The sequence below is a fragment of the Alligator mississippiensis genome, chromosome 13 (assembly GCF_030867095.1).
Source record: "Alligator mississippiensis isolate rAllMis1 chromosome 13, rAllMis1, whole genome shotgun sequence".
In the NCBI taxonomy this organism is placed as follows: domain Eukaryota; kingdom Metazoa; phylum Chordata; order Crocodylia; family Alligatoridae; genus Alligator; species Alligator mississippiensis.
This window is the reverse complement of record NC_081836.1, coordinates 57,637,549-57,665,526: the sequence shown is the minus strand read 5'-3', so window position 1 is coordinate 57,665,526 and position 27,978 is coordinate 57,637,549. Positions and strand designations below refer to the sequence as shown.

At 57.2% G+C, this 27,978-nt stretch overlaps 1 protein-coding gene across 2 annotated transcripts in view; it reads left to right on the top strand.

Annotated features, from left to right (window-relative positions):
* Positions 1-27,978, top strand: part of PKD1 (polycystin 1, transient receptor potential channel interacting) — a 91,130-nt gene that overhangs the window by 27,683 nt on the left and 35,469 nt on the right. For both annotated transcript variants that reach the window (XM_059716463.1, XM_059716462.1), the window contains exons 2-11: positions 10,287-10,358; positions 11,748-11,819; positions 13,055-13,224; positions 15,255-15,923; positions 16,060-16,243; positions 19,687-19,901; positions 21,487-21,602; positions 21,686-21,812; positions 24,330-24,604; positions 25,122-25,871. In XM_059716463.1, coding sequence (XP_059572446.1) covers positions 10,287-10,358; positions 11,748-11,819; positions 13,055-13,224; positions 15,255-15,923; positions 16,060-16,243; positions 19,687-19,901; positions 21,487-21,602; positions 21,686-21,812; positions 24,330-24,604; positions 25,122-25,871 — 2,650 coding nt within the window. The remainder of the gene's footprint in view (positions 1-10,286; positions 10,359-11,747; positions 11,820-13,054; positions 13,225-15,254; positions 15,924-16,059; positions 16,244-19,686; positions 19,902-21,486; positions 21,603-21,685; positions 21,813-24,329; positions 24,605-25,121; positions 25,872-27,978) is intronic.

Genomic DNA, 27,978 nt, shown 5'->3' with positions numbered 1-27,978 from the left:
CAGTTCTCTCCGTTACGAGCAGGCTATTTTGCTAGCATTTGCCATTATTAGCAACGTCTCAGCCCTTCGTGAACCCCTAGGAAAGGTGTCAGCTCGCTGCTTTGTGGATGTGGTTTTGCTCTGTCGTAAATCCTGCACCTTTCTAGACAAGGCAGCGTAGATGTGCACCTCTACAGACGAATTAACTAAGATATATGGGACACGTCTACATGAGATGCATCGATGCGCATTCACTTAATTTAATGCGCATTAAGGGCACACGCCTACACATGTGTGCCCTTAGTGCACGTTAAAAATGGCAAAATTTAGGCTAATTGCACTTAAATTTGATACCTGCACATGCAGGTATCAAACGTAGGCGCAATTAGTGAAAGCGTGTTAGCGCACGTGTAGATGCGACCATAAGAGAGATCGCAAGCTTCTGTGGGTGGACGCTCGCTTGGTCAGATGTTGTGACGACGATGTTAAATGCTGTTAACGGCAGGCTGCACGACCGGCTAAGCCGACTGGTTTCCCAGAGCCAAGCCGTTTGCAGAAGTGACCTCTGACATGTTCCCACCTCGGCATTTTGCAGTCGGCCGCGCTCCCATCTGTCTGCCGTCTGTAACTCAAAGTGAACTAGACCCCACTGGTTTTAAAGTCGGCTAATTTAATTTAGCATTTTGGACGATCTCAGATCAGGGCAACTGCAGCCTTTCACGCTTCAAAGTTCTCCTGGCTGCATATCGCTATCTAACCCGTCTTCCTCCGCCCTCAGCGAAACGAAGCACGGGCGTCCTGAGAGGTTTCTAAGATAACAGACTATGCAAATATTTATATCATATCACATGGCAGGGTTTGCCAACTCCTGCATGCTTTCTGAGAAGATTTACTGTGATCTTTCTTCATCTTCTGGCTCCAGCTTCTTCCAGCTCAGCTGACGGGTGCGTTTTTTATATCATTTAAATATGCTTGGAGCTTCTTCCATCCAGAACAACACTGTCGGTGCCTCTCATTCGCAATGCACATCTGTGCCCCTGGTATTGGGGAAGACAGTCCGTGTTATTTCTCCCCAGGGACCTTGCTTGCTTCTGGAGCCTAGAAGATGCCCCTGTAGCCAAAGCTTTGCGCAGAGACGTACACGTTGCAGACAGTTCGTTGTCAGCCAAGGAAGACGTCATGCAATTTCGGAGCTGTGCAGCTCCCAAGGTGGCCAGAAGGATCCAATAAAGTAACAAGAGATAGCACACTCTGGCCCCAGGAGAAGAGAACTTTTTTGCATGTGATACTGTGGGGTGTTCTCCCAAAGGGACATGTCTACACGTGCGTTTATGCCGGCTTAAATTTACTGCACAATAAGTTACTGCGCAGTAAGCGGGAATAGGTCAGCGTCTACACGTGCAGGCATTCAAGTCCATTAACACTGTGTGTGGACCGACTTGGGGGAGGAAAGTTAGTCCCAAGCCAGCCCACACACACAGTGCTACTGCGCAGGAAGGCATCGACATGTGCATGGCTGCGCAGTAACTAATCAGGCGTAAATTTACCTGCGTGATACAGGTATCGAATTTACACTCCAGTCGGTGTAAGTCGCCACATTTACTGCGCACTATGGGCGTGCACGTGTAGATGGGCGCCCGTACTGCGCAGTCATTTCGGTTACTGAGCAGTGAATGCGCACGTGTAGACGCGCCCAAGGGGAACTATTTGGGGAGAGAGGTGGAGACCTGCACGGAAGAAGGCCGGTTTCACGGCGCCGCCGCCTGACTCCTTTCCTCCGCGCCATCCCTCTCCGCACCCCCGCCCCTGCTTTTGCTTGTGCCACGTGTGCTGAGAAGACACTTTGTTTTGATGCATCTTCGGTTTCTTTGCAAACTTTCCATGGAACAACGGCATATTTGCAAGGCTGACATGTATCTGGCTGCAGTCCCCGACCCGCTTGTTTGCAGGCGGCTGCTAGCGCTGTTGAAATGTTCGGGTTGCTGGTACTGCAGACTCGGAGGCCCTCCCCGCCGTCGTTTTTAACGGGATTTACAAACAAGGAGTCAAGCTGGCAGTTCGGGGCACATGGGCCAGCCTGCCCGCTGCTACGGGCATAGGTCTCTCTTGCTTTTTACCGGCAGGGTCACCTTGATAGATGCACGTGCCCAGGGCAAGATGAGCCCTGGACCGGGCCCACGGTTTGGGCTGCACGAGGGGCCAGACGGTTGGCAACGGGGTGGGAAATTGTCCCGAGCGGGGCACCCCCAGCCCTCCACCCTGCTCCTCCAGGCATTGAGGCCATTCGCATGAATCCCAGTGACCTCCTCGGAGGCACGAGGCCCTGCATGAGTCACCAGCGCCCGGTTGCATTTTCTTCCGATGTTTAAACGTTGGGAACCAGAGGGTGAGGTCAGCCACTGTCTAAAAATAGCCTGAAAAGCCAGCTGTGCCGCGGGTCCCGCAGCAGCGAGCATCTCTCCAGCTCCTGGGAGCGCCCACCCAGCCCGCCCGAGCAGGGAGGGGAGGACGGATCGCATGATGCCACCGCCGGGAGCGGGCCTTGCCAGGACGTGACGTCGCTCCATGAGGTCACACGTCCCCCTCGAGCGGGGCCGGGGCCGCTCGGACCTTCTCCTCACCATATTTGGGAAAGTCTGAGGAGTCGTCTGTGGCTGGAGGGAGGCTCCTGGCTGCCCCTGCAAGCTCCGACGCGCTTCAGACAGCTCCCACCTGGAAGCAGATGGGTGCCAGGAGCTGCCGGGCAGAGCAAGCCATCTCAGGAGCAGGTTTTGTGGCATCCCGGTGCCAATGTGTCCCTGCGGCGGGAAGGGGCACATTGCCCTTCCCTGTTGGCCCTTGTTTCCCATCAGCAGGGCCGTCGGTCCTGCTCGCACCCCGGCAGACTGCCCCGTCCGGAGGAAGGAGAAAGGAAGGAACATTATCGCTGTTTTCCAGAGGTCCGACTGAGGGATTAAGTGACTTGCCCATGGGGACACGGGGAGTCTGTGGCGGAGCTGGGAATGGCACTCTGAGCCCAGAGCTGTCATCGGACCCAGCCCTTCCTCATCTCGGGGGTAACAGCTCCCCGCAGCGATGTGGCGGGTTTCTTCCAGTCTCGCACTGACAGGTGCTGGGAGAGTACGGAGCGTGCAGCGCCGCAGAGACGGCTCCGGCTTGGCCTCTGCTTTTCATCCCGAGAGCTTTGCTTTTCCCTTGGAAGAAGCATTCCTCGAGCAGGATAGCTTTTCGGTCTTCTTGGGCAGGTCCCTGCACAAGAACTAAACCTGGGGCCAGAGCTCGGACCCCCAGTTTTCAAGTGCCAGTCAGCAGAGGAAAATGCGACCACCTCTGGGGTGACATGCAGCAGTTCAGCAGTGCACAACGAGCTTATACAAAGGCTGAGGGCAGAAGTGGGGGAACTTCACCCCCACATAGAGGACAGGGCCAGGCCTGGGGTGTCATGTTCTCTGCCTTGACATAAGCAGGATTTATGCACTTAAACCAGGACGTTAAGTGGAAAATCCCAGGCGTCGTGTAAATGCTCCCCAGGGTCCAGTTCGGTCCCGTGCTCCGCCGCCGGGCCCCGGACTATGCCGTGCATCCCTGCGTCCAGTGTGCATCTCTAGGCAGGTGGTTCTCAACCTTTTTAGACCCTGGGCACCTCTCATCAAACTCAAGCCCCGCTTGGAAAATGCCGGCTCTTAGTTCTCACTCATTCCTGGGCTACAGCACAATGCTAGAGCAAGTCTCCCGTTGCAAAGCGCTCAGAAAGCCCACGGCACGTAATCCTCTGGATTTGTCTTGTGAATCCTGTTTCACACCTCGCAGTGCTGACACTGCCTGGCACCCCACAGCACCCTCAAAAGGATCCCAAGGCACCCCAGGGTGCCCCAGCCCCCTGGTTGGGAGCCACTGCTGCCCCAGCTCTGAGCAGGGGCTTCCTTTTAATTACCACGGCCGCTGCCCTCCAAGTGCCACTGCTTTCTCCCTGCGTCCGAGGAGAGGTGCAAGCCAGAAAAAAGGCACCGAGTCAGCTAAAACCATATTTTCCTGGCTCCGCTTGCAAAAAACACCTCGGTTTCTTTTTCCCCCCCGCAAGCCCCGTTCTCTGGAAAGGCCATTAGGGAAGCAGGGCTGCATCAGCGCGCAGCCTCGTTCCCCCGCGACGCCTGCCCTCCCCGCGCCCGCGGGCAGCGTTCCTCCTCGGCGCGTCTCGGGACGTGTTGTGCCGGTGAACAAGAGCATCGGAGCCGTCCCGCGGGGTCATGTCCTGCCCAGCATCATTCCCCGCAGCACCAAGGGGCGGATGCTGTAGTGAAGGCAGGGCACGGGTAGTGCAGCCCACCGGTCAGACCCTGCCCTTCCCTGGCTAGTGCCGTCCTCCATCCGTCTCACCCCTGTCCCAGCCCGCTGGCCTCCGCAGTGTCCTGACGCAGCGACTCCCACCTGGTAACGATGCACCGTGGAAAACACGTCTCCCTTTTGCCTGCGTGCAACCTGCTGCCCCGTCATTTCACTGCCAGGGACCGTTCCCTGCTCCCTCCTGCCCCGCCGCCCCTCCTCCTCGGGCCCTCACCCCGCCGGGGGCAGTGTAACTGTGTAGGTGCAGCCGGCACTGGGAGGGAATGTGACCTAAGGGAGCAAGGGACCAAGCGTCAGGAGTCCTGGGGTTTTCTCCTCGCTTTGCCAGCCCCCCGCCGCAATGCCGTGAGGTGTCACTTGGCCCGTCTCCCCTGACTTAAGCAAGCAAATTAAATTCATGTCACCCTTCCCTGGCTGGCAAATGGAGACTACGAGGGGTGGGAGGGCAGAGGTTGCAGGGCCCGGGTGCATCAGTGCAGCTCCCAGCACAGGACCCCACACACGGGGTGGGGGGCTCGGATTGCTGTCCTCCCTGACCCCCACCCTCCCGCGCCTCCCCATTTCCTCCCTCCATTATTTTCCTTGCTCTGCAGTGATGCCGATCTCGCGGGCATTGCCCACCCCTCTGCCCAGGCCTTGCCGAGGTGGTTCACGCTGCTCCGGCCACAGGGTTCGGTTGCATCTGTGTGCACGTGTGTGTACATGGGGGTGTGTGTGCACATGTGTGGACACATGGAGCAGGCCAGAACAGCTGGTTGGGTGACAGATCCCCTTCACACCCTCTGAAGGAGGGTGCACACTCACATGCACGTGCACACGCACACCACCCCCTCCCCAAAGCTTTCAGGACTCTGCTGAGCTCCGTGAGTCCCAGTTTCTGCTCCCAGGTGACGGCCCCAAGCGCCTCGGCCCCGGGACGCTGCAGCCCTCCGGCCGCCTCCTCGCGGTGCAGACACGGCTCTGTCTGTAGATGCTTTTCCCATTACCGTTCTGGCCACGCTCCACGCACCAAATGGGCCCGGGGAAGGAGCGAGCCAAGGCTGCGCTTTCTCCCCCCTCCCCTTCTTCCCCATGAAACGAAGGCAGAATAGGCCGGGAATGACATAATGGGAGCATGACATCAGGCTTGGCAGGGAGACGTGGCTATACTCTGTTTAACATTATGTGTTCCTTGGACTCACACACACACACACACACACACACACACACACACGGCAGAAGTCAACGCAATGGCTGCACGGACCGCGCGCCATTACCCCTGCAGAGCCTCTGCCTGGCCGGACTTTGGTGCATGAGCAAAGCAAGCAGCTGGCACCAAACCCCGCGCGGGGAGGGAGCTGGTTTCTGTCTCGTTCGGCTCCCGGGACGACTAGAGGGCACAAGGGCAAACGGGTTCTGGTGCAGGGACCCCTCGTCCCACCTCCTGGAGCCGCGCGGGCCCCGTGGCGGCAGTGCTCAGAGCATCTGGGCATCTTGCAATCCCCCATGAGCAGGGTATGGTGTGGGAAATTGAGGCACAGAGCAATTGAGGGTCTTGCCCAAGGTCGTAGGGACCTGGCCCCCTCCCTCCAAACCATCCTGCTTCTCCCAGTCACTATGCGCACCCGCTGCCAGGGGAAGAGGGCTCGGCTCTAGCCGCACGGGTCTCTCTTTGCTTGGGGGCTGCACGTGCCATGCCAAACTCAAATTGCTCCTTTGTCCATTTTACAGCCGGGGCAACTGAGGCAGACACGGCAACAATGCCCTGCTTTCCCAGTGCCCTCGGCCATCCGCTCGCCCGCCGACCTCCCTCCTCTGCGTGTTTATGAGCGAGCGCGGCGGCCTGCGCTCTCAAAGAGGAGCCTTGTTTCCCCCCCGGCTCCTGCTGGGCTTTGAACCCGGTCCGCGTTTCCTCCGGCGGGACGGGAAAACAGCATCGTGGCAGCTCGTGGCACCAGGAGGCCACGCGCCGCTCCTGTCCTGCAGCCTGTGCTCGGGGCTGGGGGCTCAGCCGCTCTTTCCTGACATCTGGTTTTTCATCCTGCAGCCTGGCCGTGCCAGGCGGGCGGGATCTTATTTTCCGTGCGAGCCGAGTCGGAGAGGGAGCAGTGGGAAAAGGCGATGGGCCGCGCGGACGTGACCGGGAGTGACCCGGCGCGTAGGTGGTGCTGCAGCTGATCTCATCTGCCCTCGTCCCCCGGTATCACCCTGCCCTCCTGTCCCTGGCATTGCGGAGGAGAGACCCGCTGGGCTGCTGGCTCGGGGAAGCAGTGCCATGGGGTTGCCCTCTAGCAGTAGCTCATGGAGAAGATAAAAGCCTTCCTACGGGAGGGTCTTGCACCTCTACGGCCAGTGCTGCAGGGTAGTCCCCAAACCAGCTGTTTTTAGGAGCCGTCCTGGGGTCGTTATCACATCAGTGAGTGGAGAAGTTCTCTGAGCAGGCTGGGAACCGGGCCCTGGTTTCCCTTGCCAGCCCCTCCAAGCAGGCGATGCCCCTTGAAGGGCATGGATCATTCCTTCCTGCCGTGGCTCTCGTAGCCTGCTGGGCTCAGCGGGCTGGAGGGGCGTTGGGTGCAAGGTTATATTTTGGTGAGACACCCATGCATGGGGCACCAATCGGGTTGGGGAAACGCACGGGTCGAAAGCCACGTGCTGACCCCGCTGGGTGCAGGGGATGGCTCCAAGGACGCCCTCAACCCACTGGGAGAGATGCAGGTTAGGCAACTTCCAGGGGGAACAACCCAGCCGGGTGCACGGACCCCTTGGGCTCCATCACCTCGGTGTGCCAGACAGCCCCCGCGGGCAAGGCCAGCCCGGACCGCTGCTGTCGGGAGAGGAGCATCCTCTGCACGCTCCCTTGACGGGGTTGGGACAATGACACCGGGCTTCGGCTTGGAGGCTTGATGCCGCCTCCAAATGGGTCGGCCAGTGCAAACAGCAGAGGCCCCAGGTTCAAGTCGGGCTGGGATGGAGGAGGGCACGTGGCGGGGGATAACGCTGCTCCTCGGCCCTCTGCAACGCTCCTTGGCTGCGATGCACGCGCCCCAGAGCCTGTCGTTGCAGCGGCAAATCAGCGCGATCGGGGTGGGGGGGATCTCCGTCCTCTGCGGGGTCAACGCACACGCACGAGACGTCAGAGCTGCCCTCAGCCCCGGGTCGGAGGCCTTGCCCGGCTCTTTCCAGACACCTTGGAGGGGAGAAGTCAGAGAGACCTGCTCTAGGTGCCTCCTTGTTATTGCAAGGAAATGACTTCCCCGCCGTGCGCGCACCCTCGCCCAAGGTACGCGCGGCTCGCTAAAGACCTGGCCCGCTGACAGCCCCCGGCTTCCTCGGAGGTATGCAGTGTTTATGCACCAAAATCCCCACTCGTCTGGCTGTCTTCTGCTGGAGGTGTCCAGTAGCAGCAAGCGGCTCGGTGGGGGCGAGGGGGGATCTCCAGCGCGAGCAATGGGCTTGGCTGGGGGCCAAAGGGAAATCAACTGGATAGTCTGGGAGGGCGTTGGGGAAAGTGCCGGGGTGGCAGGCAGCCAGCCTCCCGCTCGCCCGGCTCGGGGATAAGCCGGCGGCGTTTAAACAGCCGAGTGCTAGGGGCCCCGGGCGGCGCGTTCTGGGAGGGCCGCGTCAGGATAACCGCGCCGTGTTTAAGGCCTGCGTCTGCAGTGCCGGGAGCCTCCGCAGGTATTCGAGTGCCTTAACGCGGTACCCATCGTCTGCCTTTTACAGCCAGTCGGTGCAAAAAAACAAATACCGGGCAGGCTGGGTATCCCCTGAGCCCTGGGGCTGCCTTTCTGCCTGCACCAGGACAGCGGTCCTCCACCTTTTTTTGTACCAGGACCCGTTTCTGAACGCGTGTGGTCCGTCCCAGCCCAGTGCCCCTCATGCCCGACCCCAGTGTGAGAACCCATTTTTAAAGTTTAGTTCAGTTAGTTTTTAAAGTTTCATTATCAAGTTCATTTGCCAGCCTTTCGTATATCCCTGCAGGTAGGCAAGCCTGGGATGACGAACCCTCGGTGCAGGGCTTGCAGCAGGCCGGGCTGGGGCTTTCGATGTGCTGCGGTAGCTGAGTTTGGTTTCCAGCCTCCCCGCCCTGCCCGTGCAGCTCCTCGGTGCTCTTGGCGCAGGCCCCGGGAGAAATCCTGCTTGTCTCGGGGGACCAGCGAAGGCACCTTCTCCCTAGGCACAGGGGACCATGCATCGCCCAGCCCTCACCCTCTCATGATATTTAAGTCCGTCTTCTTCATCGGGGGACAACTGGCCGTTCTTACCGCTTGAAGCTGCTGGTTTGGGCTTTCCAGCAGCAAACAGGCGGTTTTCCCATAAGCCTTCCCTTTCCCAACTCGCACCGGACTGTCTGTCCCTAGCAGGCTTTGCAAAACTTCAGAAGCTAAATGTCTTTATCGCTGATGCAACAGCATCCTCGCTGTGCTGAAGCGCAGGCTGAGATGCACGGTGCCACCGCAGTTGTAGGCTGAGCGGAGACGTAGGTGCAAAGCTGAGACGCGAGGCACATCCAGACTAGAGATCTGGAAGAGCCGTCTGCCTGGGGAGGGGACACAGTCCATCTCGGTGGCAGCAGCTGTGATCCCAACCCATAGCTGTCTAATACTTTTGCCTTGCAAGCAGGAGATGGAAATGATTTTGGAGGTAACCTCGATGCCTGGGAGTTGAATACCTCCTCCTCCGTGCATCGCCCACATGTCTGCCTGGGAGCGCTGCATGAAAGAGGCTTCATTTTTGCTATTCAGCTAGCTTAGGTGCAAAAAAAAAATGCACGTTGCTTTGCAAACAGCCTAGCTGGCTTCCTCCTGTGTTGCACTTGTTTCCTATTTTGCTCGATTCATGTTCTCATTAACAGGGTGCTCAAAATGGCATCTGAACGTGCTGTTGGCTTGGAGAAGTCCCCCGTGTAATAAGATCGGGGCAGAGACCCTGCTCCAAACTCCCTAAAGCAACACCTCTGGAGCCACAAGCAGTTTTTCTGCCGGTTATTTGGGACCGAGCAAGGCAACGGTCCTTTGTTGCGGGGGGAAAGCAGGGAGGAGGCAGCGGGAGAGGACAGGAGATGCTCTTCAGGGTGGAAGCTGCAGGATGAAGTGGCATCTCCGGGATTTCAGAGCGGTACAGCGGGCCCACACCGGAGGGCTTAGGCCAGCGTGTGTCCTCTATGTTGCTGGAAAAAAGTTGGGGGTTTTTGCAGGGGTGGAGGAGCCACCCGGATCCAGGACGAGGAAGAGCTATAGGAGCCTGACTCTCACGGGCCTGGTTGAGTGGCATTTCCGAATGGAAGGAAGTTTAAACATGACTTGGAGCTCAGCCAAGCTGAAATTATTGGTATCGTGGGGAAGGATTTTAAATGGTGATTTTATAGGGATCCTTTGCATAATGAATTCCTCAACCCCCCCCAGTGCTTTACAAAGTCAGGTTCTTGGTTCTTGCTCCCCCTCAGCTCTGCCTTTTATCACAGGTATTTTTTAATTTGAAAAGCTGAACGTGTCACTCCAGTAATTAATAACCAGCGCTTTGGCACCAGCAACACGGCTGGAAGGTCCCACCACGAAAAAATTCTGCTTATGAGCTAATAACAGCTTCAGTCACAATTATTTCTTAAATTAATTATTTCTTGGAGGCCTCTCTCAGGCCTCCCTTGGTTTTTTCTGGTTAAAGCCTGTGCCTCAGAACTAGCAAGAAGTTGGTCGTGTCTGTCATTATTTCACTTTAAAGACATTTTGCAGGGTTGCATGTATGGAGCCATAAGCCTAATTCCTATGCGTATAGAAGCAAAGCTTGGAGCAGCGAATGCTTTATATCTGGGAAAGGTGTTTTTCTTGGCTGGGAAAATTGTTCTGTTTTAATGCACCAAGAGCTGACTTTCTGTCTGGAGCCTGGATGGGTTTGGAGACAGCGTCTCCTCTAAGCCTGGGTGATGGAAGAAGGACAAAATGAACGTGAATGATAACAAGCTGCCTGTGTTTTCCTTTCTCTAGGGATCTTTCCAATAACAAAATCAGCAGTTTAGACGCTCAGATGTTCGAAAGCCTGACTTCCCTGGCAAAACTGTAAGTACATGTCGCACCCTTTTCGTCTCATGGCAAACTGAAGGCATGCATGAGCCATGATCTAAAATCCCTTTTTCCCTGTCTGGCAAGTCACTCCCTCATCCCAGGCTCCCGTGCCCGGGGTTCACGTCCTTCGCACAGATATCAGGCAGCGCATCGGACTCAAACTGCAATCCCGTGTAGCCAAGGCGGGCACAGAAAAGGCCCTGAGGACAGCTGTGTCAAAGGGCTTTAAGACCCTGCTGTCTAAATCAAGGGCTTTTGCAAGCCCTGCAAGCCCAGGGGAGGGAGGTGGTTAGCCAGGCGGCTCCACCCCAGCTGCAGCCGATTGCACCGGCGAGGTAACCCAGAATGGCAACCACCTGGTAGCCTCTCGCTGCCTGCTAGGAAAGGAGCCTGACACCCAGCTCCTGCAGAGACACGGCGGCCAGGCTGCCTTCCCCGCCACCCCATCGCAGACGCCGAGGGCAGGATGGCTCATGGGTCCTTGCACCTCTTTTGCCCCAACACCGGGCACCCCAGGGCTATTGTCTGCACGAGCCAAGCCAGCAGCCCCAGAGCGAGATGGTGGGCTCAGTCTTTGGGTGCTCTCTGCCTCGGTTTCCCCTTGGCCAGGGCTGTCTGTGGACTGGCAGTGCTGCAACCAGAAGGTAGCGGCCTCCCCTTCCAAAGCACCTGTGTGGGGCTCGGAGCCGGCTCTTAGCTCCTCGGAGGTTCGGCTAGTCCTTCAGCCCTCGGTGCAGGACCCTCGCTCTCTCCTCTTGGGGGGTGCATGCTCCCTGGCTCTCATGTGAGGCTCCAGCCTCTCCCTAGCCTCAAGCCCCTGCTAACTGTGTACTCTCACCAGGGTGCACACACATTGTCTCCGGGTTTCTTCCCACCCCACCTGAGCAGCTCTTCCACATCAGCCTTTCCCCACCCAAGCCTCTTGCCACGCCACGCCAGCCCAGCTTCCCTCCTCCATAGCCCATCCATAAGCTCTCTCTTGCCAGCAGAAAGTTGCCTCTTTTATAGCAGGTTTGGCTTCTCTGCTGGAGTCACACACCCACCCCAATCACCCACCTCACCTGGAGACTGCCTCTTGCAGAAAAATCCCAGCCTTAAAGGGGCATCCTCCTTGCAGCACAGGCTGCCCAGGGCCCTAAGGGGCAGCTCCTTGCTAGTCATGTCTTGGGTCTCTCGGCTCCTAAGAGCAGAAGGAGGAGCTGGGCTCTAGGGAGGACTGTGTGAATAACCAAACATTGCTGAAGGCAGAACCCATTCCCCGAGCCCAGCCCTCCGCTAGCCAGTGCCCTGGGGTGGCCTTGCACTCTCCAGCACAGCGGGGCTTTCTTGCAATCGCTGCACGTTCTCATGAAACCTTACTTTCCCCTTCTCCTTGTATTGCAGAGATATAAGCCACAACCAGATTTCTACATTAGAAGATGGAATATTTGATAATTTATTTAATTTAACTGAAATGTAAGTTCTGGCTCTTCCACCCCCTGCATGCCGCGGTGTCCGAGACCGCCCTTCCCATGCCTCCACCTGCTCCTCCGCCTGCTCGGGGATCTGGGGACAGCACAAAGCATCTCATTCAATGCTGGCATCCTCATTTGAAGGAGAGCGTGCAACCCCGAGACTTGGGGAGGGTGGGGGGAGTTTTGCTGGGGGTGGGGAGGCTTTGCCCAGCTTCAGTAAGGAGGATGGTCTGCAGGAAAGGGCACCGACCCGGGACCCAAAAGCCTCGGACCGAAGTGCCTCAATCCTTGAGGTGTTTCGGCAAACATTTACCCCGAGTCAGATCAGTCCCAGGGATGAAAACCTCCCGTTTACAGTCGCTCTCGTGTGAGCCCGCACAAACAGACCGTGAGACTAGAGTGCCGTGATTGTTTCCCATTATGCTCTCAAAAGGGAGTATGCAAAGGAGCAAGAATAATTTTTCAGCTCAATATTCACCCACACCGGGCTCGACCCTCAGGGTTTGAGAGTAAACCTATACTCGGAGCACGTGGCTCCGTCTCCTAGGGAGGCGCTGGGCCGTGGGTCTAGAAATCAATGCGTTTGCTCCTCGAAGAGCAAAGCAACTCGCCCTCTCAGTGCCGGGCACAGCGACCCACGCTTGTACCTCGAGTCCCGGGTTCAAATCCTGTGGGCAGCACAGCCGGCGCTGGTTGCACAAACATCTTTCCCTGCTCAGTCCTGTTTGCAGCTGACAGCCAAAGGCTGTAATTTAGGCTGGGCTTGACAGCAATTAAAGTTTCCATCTTTTCATTAAACTGTCAGAGGGAAAGATTGCCACTGAGTTTGCATTTCTTTTCTGACAGGCCCGTTTTGTTCCTTTAGATTTCTTTTTTGTTTTTGGTGCAAAAAGTCTCCCTCCGCTACAGAGGTCGCCCCTGCACCCAACCGATGTTAAATGGCAGGCTATTTTGAATATAAGATTATGCCTGTAATTTACTCCTAATTGCACCAATTATTGGTGGCGTGCAAAAAGTGCTTGCAGCGCTTGTCTAATTCCAGCCTTTAGAAAAATCCTGTTAATCACCGCTTGATTCTCCATTCTTTAACTCCCCTAGCGATTTTTTTATGAGGCATCGTGCTGGAGCGGTGCAGATGGCAACAGAGGGGACCCGTACGTTGGTGTAATGAACACTTATCGCATGCTTCCCGTTGTCAAGTTAATGCATAATCTCCCTGTAATCCCTCTCTTATAGAAACTTAAGTCTGAATCCGTTTCTTTGCGACTGCAAACTTTCATGGCTGCCCCGCTGGGCGGAAGAAAGAAAAGTTAAAGTGATCCAGGCGGCCGAGACAAAATGTGCCCATCCTCCTGAAGTGGCCAACCTTTCTCTTTTCAACATTTCATTCACCAACGTGACTTGTGGTAAGGAAGGGCTCTGGCTCGCAGTGGTGGCGAAGCCGCTGCAAATGATCATGCTCAGTGGTGGACCCTTCCCGGCCTTGAGACACGAGCGCCAACCCAGCCCATGCAACGACTTGCCAGTCTCATCAGATGGGTCCTTGGTGAAGCTGAGCCAAGCTCCCAGTAGATATGTTAGTAAGACCAGTTTCCCAGTTGACATCAACAGAGAGGTTCAGGACTGAATGGACTACAGGTATTAAGGCACTGATGCACATAGGCTACATCTGGAGTCTCGTGTCCAGTTTTGGGCCCCCCACAATGTGGACACATTGGAGAGAGTCCAGCCAAGGGCAGTAAAACTGGTGTGGGCCTGGGGGACAGGTCTGGTGAGGCGAGGCTGAGGGAACTGGGCTGATTGAGTCTGGAGAAGAGAAGACCGAGGGGGATTGAACAGCAGCCTTCACCTCCCTGCCGGGGGGCTGCAAAGAGGATGGAGCTGGGCTGGGCTCAGTGGGGGCAGATGGCAGAAGGAGCAATGGGCTCAAGCTGCAGCAAGGGAAGTTGAGGTTGGATATTAGGAAAAACTTTCACCAGGAGGGTGGTGAAACACTGGAGCAGGCTCCCCAGAGAAGTGCTGGACTCTCCATCCTTGGAGATATTTAAGACCTGGGCACACAAAGGCTTGGCTGGGATGATGTAGCTGGGGCTGGTCCTGCTTGGAGCAGGGGTTGGACTAGACGTGACCTCCTGAGCTCCCTTCCACCCTCTTTATCTAAGTCTATATTTCTTTTTTTAAAACTTTTTTTAAAAATATGCTAGTTACTATGGAAACTGCAGTGTAGCGGGCCTGGTGGAGTTTAATGACATCTTTAAGTCAAGGGGAAGTTGTTGAATGGCTTTAGGAAATGCCAGCAATGACTCCTGATTACCACTGATTACATGGGGCATACAGAAAGTAATCAGGCTGATATGGCAGGGGAAAAAAGTCCAAGGTACTTCTCCAGACATCTACAGTCTTAGCCTGGGTCTTGCCCCCGGTATTTCTGCATCAGTGGTGGCGCGTCTCAATGGCTCTAGCGTGGTTTCAGAGGGAGGCGGTCAGGGAAAGCTCACGGAAGGACAGCGCTGTCGAGATGTTTGGGGGGACGTGTTGTAGCAACAGTTAGAAACAGAGCAGCAAAACATGCCTGGATTGCGTGGGCAGGCCTGGACGCGAGGCAAGGAAGTCCCAGCTGGGCTGCGGCTGTGTACGCTGCGAAGGGAGCACGTGTTTGTGGCCGAAAAAATCCACCCCTCTTAGGCAGGTCGGAGGATGGAAAACTCAAGCGGGAGAGACCCTGTTGGTACCAGTGTGTGCACGTCTGTGTGAGCCTGCATGTGTGTATTGTGTGTGCGCACATGCGCCAGTGCTGGTGCACATACGAGTATGTCTCTGCCCCCGTGCTCCTCCATGTGTATTTTGTGTGTGCGTGCGTGTGCACCCTTACTCACATGCCTACGTGCAGCCATGTACCTGTGTGCAGTATGCATGTGGTCCCACGTGCTGCCTTGCACAGTCAGTGACAACCGAGGGAGGTCCCAGCTGCACCAGAGGACACGGGAGAGCAGGGCACAGGGGTGTAGGCATCTTCTCCACCCCCTCCACTACCTTGCACGTGTGGGCTTTTCACTTGGAAACGGGAGGCACGAGGGAGCAGCGTGCACCAGGCCAGGCAGGGAGACAGCCAGGGTGTCTCGCACACCCGTGCCCCAGCCGCACAGACGTGCAGGGGCTCAGACCGACCAGCTCCGCGCCCAGGGAGCAGCTCTGCATCCCGTCACTGCTGAGCCAGCCCTGGGCTTGCAGCCGCGTGTTCCCATCCCCACTCGTCTAAAGGGGCAGGAAAGCCCCCTGACGGGGGACAGGCTTGCCAGGTAGGACAGCTCAGCCCAGGAGCCCCCTCCTGCCGCTCCCGTCCCCTTCGCAGGGGTGCGGTGCAGTGTTTTGGGGCTCAAAGCTCTGCTTTTGCCTGATCCGCTTGCAGCTGAGTCCTCCGGTCTCTCCCCTCCAGACGCCGAGTACCTGGCATGCGTGATCGACAACCGCACGGGGGAGGCGGACGCCGTCGTCCTCTTCATGCCCGGCCGCCGCGAAAACCTCACCGAGGAAGCCTGCAGTGCCCTGTGCTACGCGGAGGACCAGGACTACGGCGGCTTCAGCGACCAGGGCTGGTGCCTGTGCGGTGCCGCCCTCCAGCCAAACACCTCCTCTGCCTGCTGGTCCTTTTGCACCGAGCCTGCGCCCGAGCCGGCCTGCCGCAGCCCGGCGCTCGTTCCCTCCATCTTCCCGGCACGGCTGCAAGCCTCCTTCACGGGGCACCGCCGGCCGTCCAGCCTTCACCGTGCCGTGGCCTTCCACCTCAGCGTGCCAGCTGCCGTCAGCACTTTACGGTGGGACTTCGGGGACCTGTCGGGGGTCTTCAGCACCACCAGGCATGCCGCTCTCCACAAGTACGCGCTGCCTGGGCGGTACAACGTCACCGCCACCCTCCTCGTGGGCAGCAGGGTCAGCTCCGTGCAGACGGAGGTCGAGGTGGTGGCTCCCCCGGACGAAGTGGAGCTGCAGTGTCCTTCGCTGGTCAGGACGAGCGAGAGCCTGGACCTGAGGATCAGGAACAGGGGCGGCACCGGCCTGTCGGCAGCGTACAGCATCACTGCAGAGTCCGAGGAGCTGGGCAAAGGTGAGCCGGCGGAGGGGACGAGGCCAGGCTTGGCTGGGAGGTCCCTCTACATCCCTTGCTTCCAAAGCCCTTCCAGCACAGGGAGCCCTGGGCATGTCTATGGAAACCTGTTCACGCTCCGGTTTTTCTTTCGCAGCGGTTCACCCCATGTGCCCCTCGGACGGCTTGGTCTTCCCTGGCAATGGCTATTGCTACCGGCTGGTGGTGGAGAAGGCCGAGTGGCTGGAGGCCCAGCAGCAATGCCAGGAGCACGGCAGCGGCGAGCTGGCCTTTGTGAGCACTCCCGAGATCCAGAGCTTCTTGGTCTCCCGGGTCATCAGGTGAGCGGGACTGGGGGGCAGATGGCAGAGTCCCAGCTCAGAGGGCCGGGCATTTCATCTCCCTCTCCTGCAAAGTGTCCGGTCCTCTGTGCTCAACGGGGATCAGCAGCCAAGCGAGGTTTTGCAGGGCATTGCTGACCCCGCTGCCAGCCTCCGCACATGCTTGCAGGTAGGGGACGGCTGCGGAGAAGCAGAGCCCTGCAGCAGGCTGTGTCGGCAGTGGTGGGAAGCCCAGCATCCGGCACGCGAGCCCCGGAGAGGGCAGGCTGCACTCAGTTGGGAGGAGCCCGATGCCCCGGGCTGCGTGTGGGGCAAAGGCGGGAGGTCCTCAGTGGGCAGAGGGGCATGGCCACATCCCTGGCTGCGAGGCGCGAGTGCCTGCTGAGTTTGCAGGGGGCGGAGGCGGCGTTTGAGTCTCCTTTGCTGCGGGTTGGGTGCTCGAGACAGACCTCAGGGCTCATCAGAGGTCATTCGAGGCGCTTCTGCCTGCAAAATTCCCCTCTAAGCTTGTGTACCGATGGCTGCTGCCCCACCCCAGAGGTGGCTGCATTTCACCGGTGCTAGCAAAGGGCTTTGGGAGCCTCAGTGACAAGGAAGGTAGGTGCTTGGGTTGCAGGGTCTCAGCCACGTCGTCCCCTCCGCTCGCTCTCAGCCCTCTTGAGAACAGATACGTGTCAGATTGTGATGGCATCCATCCTATCCCAATGCCAGGGCTCGCTAACCAGACAACCGGGGATTAAACCCACCCGATAAATGCCCCTCGTGCAGTCAGCCACCTAAGGGGGCAAATGGCAGGGATGCCTTTCAAGGGGACTGGCCGCACTGGTCAGCTTGCAGATGCAGATGCTGGCAGGGGCTTCTTGATAAACACGTCCCAGCCAGCCCACGAGCCGCACAGCTGCGTGTGACGTAGCCTGCGCTGGGCCCGGCGCCCCTTCTCCCAAGCTTGTTTTCCTGCTCCGTTCCCCTCGCCCGGGGATTCGTCCCGAGATCGCGCACATGTGGTCCCTGGCATGGCCGGGCCGGAGGAGCCCGTCCGAGCCAAAGGGTCACTGGGCGCGCTGATTTATCACGGGTTGCGTGCGGGGCGGTTGACAGGCTGCAGGGGCGGTGAAATCATCAGGCCTGGGAAGGAGCGAGCCGACTTCCCAGCTGCTGCGGCTCGCCGTTCCCCGTCCGGCTCCTTTCATTAATCCATTCAGATAAACATGAATGAGACAGCTCCAGGAGGCGATTTCCCTGGTGATAAAGCCCACGTGAGCTGGGCTGCAACATGCAGCTTCCCGGGAAGCGACCGGCGCAGAAACCTGCTTGCTTTAAGTGCACGGCCCTTGGACCCGCTCTGGCTGCTCATCCTCCCTCCGAGACCCTTCACTGTGCCCTGGACCGGGTCCCTCCCCAAACCGGTCCATCATGACCTACACACTTCGTCCGAACCTCCCGGGGTTTCACTCCGCCAAGTCAGGTCCTTCTGTAGCTGTCTAGCAATGCTGCCGCTCTCGTAAGGTGCGGACGAGATCTTACTTTGGTCAAGGGAGAATTGAATCCGGCGCTTGCTCCTTTCAAGTCCCTGGAGCCAAGAGGCAGGGAACAACTCTGCTAGCGTCTCTGCCTGTCTCTTTGAGGACTTGCCATTAGGTCATAGCTGGAATCTGAAAAGGAAAAACTCCATCGGGTTTTACCGCCCGCTCTCCCAAACCTCTCCCAGCGGTTCGGGAGCTGAACACCGCACTTATTTATTTTTTAATCTTATTTGTCATGAAAGCTACTGATTCACAAAGCAGTTATTTTGGTCGTCCCTTTTCAACGTGACCTCATTAATCATCCCGTCTGGCACGGAGCGAGAGACACCAATTATCTCCTCCGTCTGCTTTCTGCAAAGCTGCCGTGCCATCCTCCGAGCGTGGCTGCTCTCACCGGAAAGCGGAGAGGGGCTGGAGCGCAACTTGGAGAGGGGGCCAAAGGCTGCGGGACGTGCCAGGCTACGGCTTCCCCCGCGGGCGCAGGGAACCAGCGTCCAGGCTTAAGCAGCATCTTGGGGGCGAGAGAGAAAAGCCTCTTGTGGCTGTTAAAGCCCTGCCATTGCTTTCCGCACATCAGCCTTGAGGCTCAGCCAGTTTCCTAATTGGGAAGTCACAGTCCACTTGCTTAAAACGATCCGAGCAGCTTCCTCTGTACGTGGCGTGCTTCGCTTCCTGCCCCAAGAGGCTTTGATGTGCTGGTGCCGAGAGCCTGCCGTTTCCGACTCCAGATGTTGCGATGTTTCAGGGGCGAATTATGCAGTCCCACTCCTTGACTTGCAGGAGACCCTCAGGGCCCCGTCCTGCCTTGCATTCAGCTCTGCCCTGCTGCTATTGCCACCTGCAGCGCAGGGCTCGTGGCAGCCGGGTTTCTTCAGAAGTCCCCGGAGGCAAAGAGCTCGGTTTGTTGAAGAGACAGATCCATCTGAAAACGCGGCGTGGCCTTACACCGCTTGAGAGCCCCAGGGAAGGGCTCTGTGATGCCCCAAAGCTGGTTGGGGTCTATCCCGGCCGTGCAGTTGGTCTAGTAAAAGAAATCAGCCGCAACAACCCTTGCGCCTTTGACATTGAGTCGTTTCAGAGCTAAAGGGCAGGGGTTAAGGTAATACAGGGTATCATAAGGTAATGCAGGTGTGCCAGGGTATCATTTCAACATGCGTTTGAGTTGGGCCTGGGGCAGCCTCGCCAGGTAACCGGGGTTCAACCCCTCTTTGCCACTTCTGAACCCGCCGCTCCTGCCCTCGACATTGCAGTGTTAAAACGTGCCGGTCCCTACATCTGTCTCGGCACGGATGGGTGCCCGGGTGCTGACCGTGGGTGCGGCGTTCCCAGGCCGGACTGGGTTGTGAACGACACTGTTCGGAGAGGAGGGGACAGGAAGAGCCAAGGACAATTTGAATCAGTTTTGCAAACCACCGCAGCTCCGGCACCTTTCCTTCCTTTGGACACCGTGGGTCTTCCTTCCATCTCTTGGGGTTGGTTTGCTTATCAGGTGTGCTGTGCACGTCATCGTAGCAAGCCGCCTAGCACCTCCCTGTGCTGAACTGTGGGTCGTAGGAGCTATGGGATCGCTAGACTATAGTGTATTACTAAAGGCAATGCTTCCCGACCTTCCTGGGCTGTTGAATCAACAGGGCCCCAGCTCTGTCCCGCAGGCAGGGCGCTTTCTGGACAGTAGCTTTAACCGACTAGCAGGCTGCAATGAGATTTGCCATTAAAGAACTGGATCCCGGTGGTGGAAGGAGAGGAGCGTTGCCATCAGGTCGTCATTAAAAGGGGTCCGAGACCCCCGGGTGGAAGCGGCTGTTGTTCTGGTTCTTATTTTCATTGAGAACCAGAGATGGCATCGGTCCCAGATTGTCCTCGTGCTTGTGATTTCCTGACGGAGCCTAGCTCGACTTATTTTCTGGGTTATTTCTGTAGGAGCTTGGACGTCTGGATCGGATTCAACGATTTCGCAAGCGCCGGAGCACAGCAGCGTGGCGAAGGCTTCAATCTGGAGAGCTGTCAGAACTGGCTGCCCGGGGAGCCCCATCCCTCCAACGCCGACCACTGCGTCCGCATGGGCCCGACGGGCCAGTGCAACACCGACCTGTGCATGGCCAAGCACAGCTACGTGTGCCAATACAAGCCGGAAGGTGGGTTCTGCTGGAAGCACGTGGGCTTTTCACATCCTGGCGTGAGTCAGTCCAGGGGGAAGGGGAGGGAAGGGCCTTCCTTCACCCCCCTGGTAATCGTCGTCTTTGCTGGATGGAAGCTGGAAACTTCGATTGGGCAGTAAAAGGGTAGAGACCGCGGGATGGGCAGATGCAGATGGCTTCTCACTCTGCTTTACCGCCCCCCACGAGGTTTGAGAAAGGGCTGGTTTGGGAGCATGGGTAGAAACACCGAGCACTGGTTGCATACAGCCGATCGGGTCTGTGCAAGGCAGCAGGGTTGGAAGTGCACAGTCCCCGTATGTAACGGCCCTCTGCGGGGACGCTGGAGACAGGCATTAAAACCAGTGCCCGAATTACTGTAGTATTTGTCCTTTTCCTATTTGGGCTGCTTGTGCAGCAACCCAGTCCTCTACCCACCAGGGACGACATGCAAGGGAAATTTGGGGGAGCTGAAGCAATATTGCTCATGATGATCAGGCCATGCATAAGCTGGTGGAGTCTGTCTTATGCTTTGCCTGATCATCATGAGCAATATTGCTTCAGCTCCCCCAAATTTCCCTTGCGTGTCGCCCACTGAGGGATTTGCTAGAAAAGGAAAAGATGTGGAGGGGAGATCTGGGCTGGGATCGGAGCAGTTAAGTTGAGGTTGAAGGGTGTTAAGTAGCATCTCCCGCGCGGAGAAGGTCAGGAGTAACCTCAACCTCTTCTCCCAATAGTGCAAACATGTCCCCATTTTAATGGACATGAACTCTCCCGTGCCCGCTCTCTGGGTGAGAGGAGACAGTGCCCACAGGATGCCAAGGACTCAGGTGCCTGAGCTTACCTTGCCTTCCAGTGAGCTGGGTCACCTCCTCCCATCTTTGCGGGCATTGCAGTTAGCTGATTTATCTCCGCTCGGTGCAGCCCAAGGGCTGGAGGTGCAAATGTTTGCTCCATCTGAATGACTTGGGGCAGAATCTATTGAGGGGGAAGCCACCTGGCCAGGACAGACTGCACCTGGGGGACCCCTCTCCTTCCCCATAGCCCGAACAGACTGGCCAGGAGACAAATTCCCCATCCCTAAAGGCAAACGAGGAAGGCAGATGGGGATGGGAGGACGCACAAGGCATGACAGGGAGACGGAGAGCAATGATGGGAGGTGATACAGGTAAGGGGGAAAGACAAGAGATGATGGACCCCAGGGGATGTGGCACCAACAGCTGCTGGTACCTTCAGCCCTTAAAAACCAGCCTGGTTTGGAGCAGCTCGAGCTGGCTTCTGCTTTTGAGGGAAACCAGGCGGCCTCGGCCAAGTTTCTGCAGGTGTGCGAGGGGGGTCTGTTCACCCGAGGAGCAAGCCCCAGACACAGGACGGGAAGGAGAGGTGGTGGGGGTGGAAAACGAAGCACAAGAGCAGCTGCCTCTCCTACGAGATGGAGGTGTCACGTGAATGCAGCTCATCCAAGATGCACTTTATAATCCCCCTGCTCCGGGCGTTGCTGCCGTGAGCCGCGGCGTGCTTTTGCTCTGCCTTACTGGGTTTCCTGCATCTCCCCGGCGTCACGCAACGCCTCCTTCATCCGCAGGGATTCTCTTAAACGCCGACAACTTTTACGTGGGCAACCCGGCGTTCGACACGCACGCGCCCATGAGGAACGTGACCAGGGAAGATTCGCTCTCGGCCCCGCGGGACGCGGTGGAGGTAAGGCGGGCGCGCGCCCCGGCCTCTCGGCGCTGGCCCTGCCCAGGGGCAGCCGTGTGATGCCCCGGGGTTTTGTTTTCCAGATGCTGATGTTCCCCACTTGGGAGTTTGAGCACGAGGGATTTTTAACGGCCTTTGAGTTTGTGACTCAAGAGCTGCAGCAGCCTGCTCAAGTGAGGCTTCAGGTGCACAGACCGGCCGGCGGAGAAGGTAGCGTCTCATCCCCCCTCCCTCCCCGACTAGGTTTGGGTGTAACGGGGGGCTTAAAGCACTGCCCCAGGGGTCTTTTCTTCAGAACGACTTTAAGCATTTTTTTTTCCCTCTGGAGGAATCGCCAGCCTGAAGTGTTCCCCTCCCTGGTTGGGCTGGAGCGACATCCCGGGGCTGTCTCCGCGCAAGCCTCTTAGGCTCCAGCATGTAGATTCGAGGGTCACCTCTTTAACCCAGATGCCCTTTCCCCAAGATGTGTGGTGGGTGTTGGAGTTAGAGTGGTACTCAGCAAAAAACCATCTTTCCCCCGTGGCTGGGGCTTTCTGCCTCCGGGCTCCTGTGCCGCTGGCATGCTCTGATCGATCCCCGCCGAGCTTCACGGGCAGGTGGGAATCGAACAGATGCTTCCCCTGCTCCCGAACAAGTCTGGCATGGTCTTTTGAGAGCTGAACAGGTCACAAGCCCGGCAGAGGAACTGCTCCACAGATTCATCGAGAAGTGTGGCTGGAAGGGACCTCCAGACGTCACCTAGTGCAGCGCCGAGGCAGGATCATTCCTACCCAACCCATCCTATATAATCCATAATTTAAACTCTACATAAGACTACCGTCAACCCTGCTCTGGTGTCAAACCAGTCTTTAAATCTCCCAGCAGAGCTGGGCACGGCCGAGATGCTGCCTGCTCCGCGCCTGCCCTCCTCCCCGTCGGCTCTGTGCAGACAAGAGGTGTCTGTAAGGCTCGTGCTCGCTCAGGCTGGGACGGCTCCGGGCGAGCTTGCCGGTAGGAGAGAGGTGCTGCAAAGTAGAAGCCCAGATGCAAAGCTGATGGCACAGTCACCGCGGCTGTCCCACCAAAGTCTGGAAGTTGTCCCCACTTTCACCACCTCTCCATGGGGTGTGAGGGGGGCTGGCAATTGCAGCCACAGCACCCTAGAGAACTGGGGCAGGAAGGGACCTCTGGAGGTCACATCTAGTCCAACCCCATGCAAACCATCCCAGACAAATCCGTTGTCCAGCACTTAGCAAAGCTGCAGTCAGCCCTGGCATGACCACGAGACAACCACGGGTGACGTAGGGGGACAGGGATAATCCTGGCAAAGTTTTCCTTTAGTTTTGCCACGTGTCCTGGAGGATAAAGGAGGGCCGGAGCAGAGGAGCTTGTGGAGAAATGAGTTCAACCCCTTGGTGTTTTCCCCGGGGATGGCAGCAGGGTTGTGTCAGAGTGAATTGCAGTCCATAGCGTCACAGGAGAAAACTTCCTGACCACGAAACACGACCACAGATCATCCTTGTCATTTTGGTGGAGGAGGGATGGATGGATGAGGCCTTTTCCAGGCACCTCTGTACCACTGAGAGAGCGTAAGCAGTGACCAGTGACAGGGACCGCTGCAGGCAGCTTGCTACGGCCACGCCGCCTGCGGGCTTTTTAAAAGTATTTTTGGCATTGAAACACTAACGAGCAAAAAATCAATTAATGTGTTTTCAGCGTCCAGGCCAGCCCTGCTCAAGAAATGAGCCAGCTTTCGCTTGGAAATAGGTCTGGTTTAGCTCAAAAACTGCTCCGTTTCTTTTGGAAAAAGGACTCTCTTGCTTTCTTAATGATCTTTGTACCTTGATGCAGTTTTCCATGGAAATAGGTCAGTCTCTTCTCCCATAGCACAATGCCCTGGCCTGAAATATTTTATTACCCAGTGAAGCACGAGAAAAATCTCGATTTGCTGGGGATTGAGGGGTTTTGTTTGATAACACGTATTGCAGACAGCGAAAGCCGTGCATGCACGACAGCTGGTAGCTTGGTTGCAAGTATCCCGGGAAGGTTTAGTGTATGTGTGAGAGGTCGCCAGGACCCTCGGCACATCTGCCTAGGAAGGAGTACGGAGGAGCGGAGGCTGCCCAGACTTTCCGTCCCCCCTTCAGACCATTGAGACCGAATCCAAGGGGCAGACCGAGTCCAGACATTTGGTGTCTCGATGGCTGTAGTTATATCCGTGTCTCCCACGTGGAAGACAACGATTTCACCGCTTGCTTGCGCAGGGAATCATGCAAGTTAAAGGAGAGACGTCGTTTCTGGCCCGGCACCAGCCAGGTTGCCGCGTGCAGGGATCTGGATGCACTCCCCCTCTGCTCAGCGCCGGTTGGTTCGGTTTAGCCAAGTGAAACCCTTGTCCAGCAAAAATGTACATTTGTCATTTAACAAATGCAAAAATCTAAAACCCTTGGTTCGGAAATGCTACCTTTTACTAGACCAAGTGGGAATAATAATAGTGGGTCTAATAAAAGGTAGCGTTTCTGAACCAAGAGTTCTAGTTCTTTGCATTTCTTTTTGTCTCAGACGAACGCGGCTACCGAGTACATCCCTGAAACGTGGATTTTTGTCATTTAAGTAACTCACTGTTTGGCAGGCAGTTCATCCACTGGCTTTTCATCCGTTGCTTCCCTCCCGTGTGCAATAGCCCAAGCTCAAGGCCGTGCCAGTGGTGGCCTGAACCGACGGGTTTGCTCTCTTGCCTGCTCACAGGTTACGAAGAGGAAGCGAGTGCTGCGCAGCCATTCAACACTTCTCAGGACAATGGGAACTGGACACTACTTGAATGTCCTGCTGGTTTCCAGTGGTGTCACTTGACTAATACGTGTGTGTCACAAAGCAGTGGCTGCAACACAACAGAGTGTGCCGACAATCTCACCGCCACGACTGCCCCCGCCGCTCCTGGGCACGACGGCGGCCCGCTCCGCTACGAACTCCTCAGAGAGTTCCTGTTCGCTGTACCCGCCGGCACCGCGACTCAGTATCTGGTGAGTGGCTGTTAATGCACGTGGCCAACCTGTGGGTAGGGCGATTCCCCTTGGGCACTGTGGGCCCCAACCTGCTTCAGGTGCCATTCCCATCCTACCAACAGGGAAACTGAGGCACGGTGAAGCTAAGGGTCTTGCCCGAGATAACACCATGAATAAATAGCAGAACGTAGCACAGACCCCAGGAGCCTCCCTCCTCTCGCCATATAACCACAAAACCTCTCCCAGTAACTTGTTGCAGCAACGACATGGGCAGAGGGGTCAGGGTTGAAAGCTTTGCGCGGGATTTTACAGGGTCATTGAAAAAGGAAGCGACACCCTAGCATAGAACTGGTGTCCACCTTAGCACGGACCACACAACTCCTCTTGGCAAAGGGCGGCGTGTTAGGAAAGTGCTTGGTGTTACGTTGGCCGCGGTCATTATGTTGGCAAACTTCTTCCCCTGCCCAAAGAAGAGGCCAGCACGGGCTGCTGAGCATTTAAGCCGCTGGCTCTAAAGCATTTCCTACCTTCCCAGGTCTTGTTCGGCGATGAAAGCACCTTGGTGAGGTCTAAGGACGTCTTTAGCCTCCAGCATGACGCCGGTCCGGGCTTGTTCCTCCAGTGCCAGCCCAGCGGGACTTCTCCGTACAGACACCGCTACCTAAGCACCAACTCTTCCGACTGGTCGCCCCACCTGCCTGCCAGCCTCACCCGCGCCAGCTGGCAGAACGACACCGTGTGCTCTCTCAGGGTCCTCTACGCCGCCGAGCAGGTCGTGCCTATGCTCGGCCAACCCAACCCGGGGCTGGAGCATCGAGGCCGCTACACCGTGAAAGCCACCGTGGACAACGGGGTCTTCAGTGCCAACTTATCTTGCAGTTTCTGGGTCATTTCCCCGGTGACGGGCCTGCGCGTCATCTACCCGCCGGCTCAAGGAGGCATAGTCTACGTGCCGACGAACCACTCCTCGCTGGTGGTGAAGATCTCCTCCGGGGTGAACGCCACAGCCAGCTGGCTGGGTGGGAACTGGAGCTTCCCCTTCGAAGGGGCATGCCCGCCCGCCGTGGTGCCGCCGACCACAGACTGCGCCAGAGACACCAACGACACCTGGTTCTCGGTGGTCGGGCTCGGCGGCCTCGGGGACGGCGTGAACATGCTGGTGCTCGTTGCAGAGAACGCGGCGAGCGCCCAGAACATCACCATCAGCGTCAAAGTGGAGGAGCCCATTCGAGGGCTTCGGGCCACCCCGGACCCGGAGAGCAGAGTCTTGCTCAACACGCGGGTGGTGAGTCACAACAACGTTCGCGCCTCGCGGTTGGGCCCGGTGACCCTTCTGGTGTCTTCGGTCCTTGGTGCGCGTCCCTCCCTCCCCATTGCCAAGTTAGAAACTGCCCCAGCAGCGGTAACTGCCCCAGCAGCGGTCGAGGAACGGCTGCTTGGTAGCTACCTGTTGGATCCGTCAAGGGCTCCATTGACATCCTCGTCTGCGTGCGGCAGAAAGGATGCTGGTTTGTGCCCTCCATCTGTCCTCTGGGTCGTCTGCCCTTGTCTGTCCTCTGGGCTGTCTCGAAAGCTGCACACGGGGCTCGAGAGGTAGGTTGTCCTAGCAGACGTGCATTGGGATTCCAGCAGTGTCGAGTCCCCGGTTCTCTTTGCCTGTTGGGACGCCCTTTGAAAATGCCAACTGATTTTGGGGTAAGAATAAAAAAACAACACTTGGAAACGACCTTGCAAAGAAGCCTAGGCAGCAGACACAGCCTTGCCCCTCTCCCCTCCAGTAGTCTCTTGGAGCGTCTTCATAGATTTCACAGATGTCATAGATGTCACAGACATTCGGGCTGGAAGGGACCTCGGGAGATCATCGAGTCCAGCCCTCTGCCCCAGGGGCAGGACGTCAGCTGGGGTCACAGGATCCCAGCAAGACAAGCATCCCATTTTCTCTTGAAGGTGTTCAATGTAGGTGCTTGAACCACCTCCGGTGGCAGGCTGTTCCAGACCTTGGGGGCTCGGACAGGAAAGAAATTCTTCCTTATGTCCAGCCTGAAACGGTCTTGTAGTAGTTTATGACTGTTCAACCTCGTCATCCCTTGGGGCGCTCTGGTGAACAGACGTTCCCCAGATACTGGTGGTCACCCCTGATAAACTTGTAGGTGGCCATCAGGTCACCCCTGAGCCTGCGCATTTCCAGGCTAAAGAGCCCCAGGGCTCTCAGCCTGTCATCGTAGGGTCTGCTTCCCTGACCTCTGATCATGCGCGTGGCTCTTCTCTGGACTCTCTCAAGCTTCTCCACATCCTTTTTGAATTGTGGAGCCCAAAACTGGACGCAGTACTCCAGCTGCGGCCTCACCAAGGCCGAGTACAGGGGGAGAATGACGTCCTGGGATTTGCTTGAGAAGCATCTATGGATGCAAGCCAGCGTTTTGGTCGCTTTACTTGCCGCAGCATCGCACTGAAGGCTCATGTTCATCTCGTGGCCAATGATGACCCCCAAGTCCCTTTCTTCTGTAGTGCTAGCCAGCGCAGCACTGCCGAGCCTATAAGGATGCTGCGGGTTTTCCTCCCAAGGTGGGTTTTCCTCCTTGCATTTTTTTGGTGTTAAACACCATCAGGTTCTCATCCGTCCATTTGCTGAGCCTGTCCAGGTCAGCCTGGATTGCCCTCCTGTCCTCAGGTGTGGATGCTTTGCCCCAAAGTTTGGTGTCATCGGTGAACTTGGCCAGTCCGCTTCTGACACCAGTGTCCACATCACTGATGAAGATGTTGAACAGTATGGGTCCCAGGACAGAGCCCTGGGGGACCCCACTGGTCACAGCGCACCACGACAATTGATTTCCATCAACCACCCTCTGGGTCTGACCACGGAGCCAGTTCCCAGTCGGGGTCGTGGTGGACCCGAGGCCACAATTGGCCATTTTCGCCAAGAGGTGATCATGGGATACCAGCTCCTCGAGCACCCTGGGGTGCAGATTGTCAGGGCCGGCTGACTTGAAGGTGTCCAGCCTCTCAAGGTGTTCCTTCACAAGGTTAGCATTGATGGAGAGCAAGGGATCTCCCTCACCCGGACCTCCCTGTCCCGTAGTGGGCATGGGCATCCTGTGGGATTGATGAAAGACTGACGCAAAGTGCCCATTTAATAGGTTGGCTTTTTCCTGGGCAGTAGTTGTCCCATCTGGTTCAGCAGGGGTCCAGTGTTGCCCTTACTTTTCCTCCGGCTCCCCACATATCTGAAAAATTGTCCTTGCTACTCGAAGCTAGTTGGAGTTCAGTTGCAGCCTTCTCTGTTCCTAGAGACCTGCAGATCTGGTGGGCCCGACAGCAGCAAAGAGGAAAAGGCGTCTGGCGAGTGGGGTAGCGGAAATAACATGACGGAGGGGTTGAGGGCTGCAGGCAAG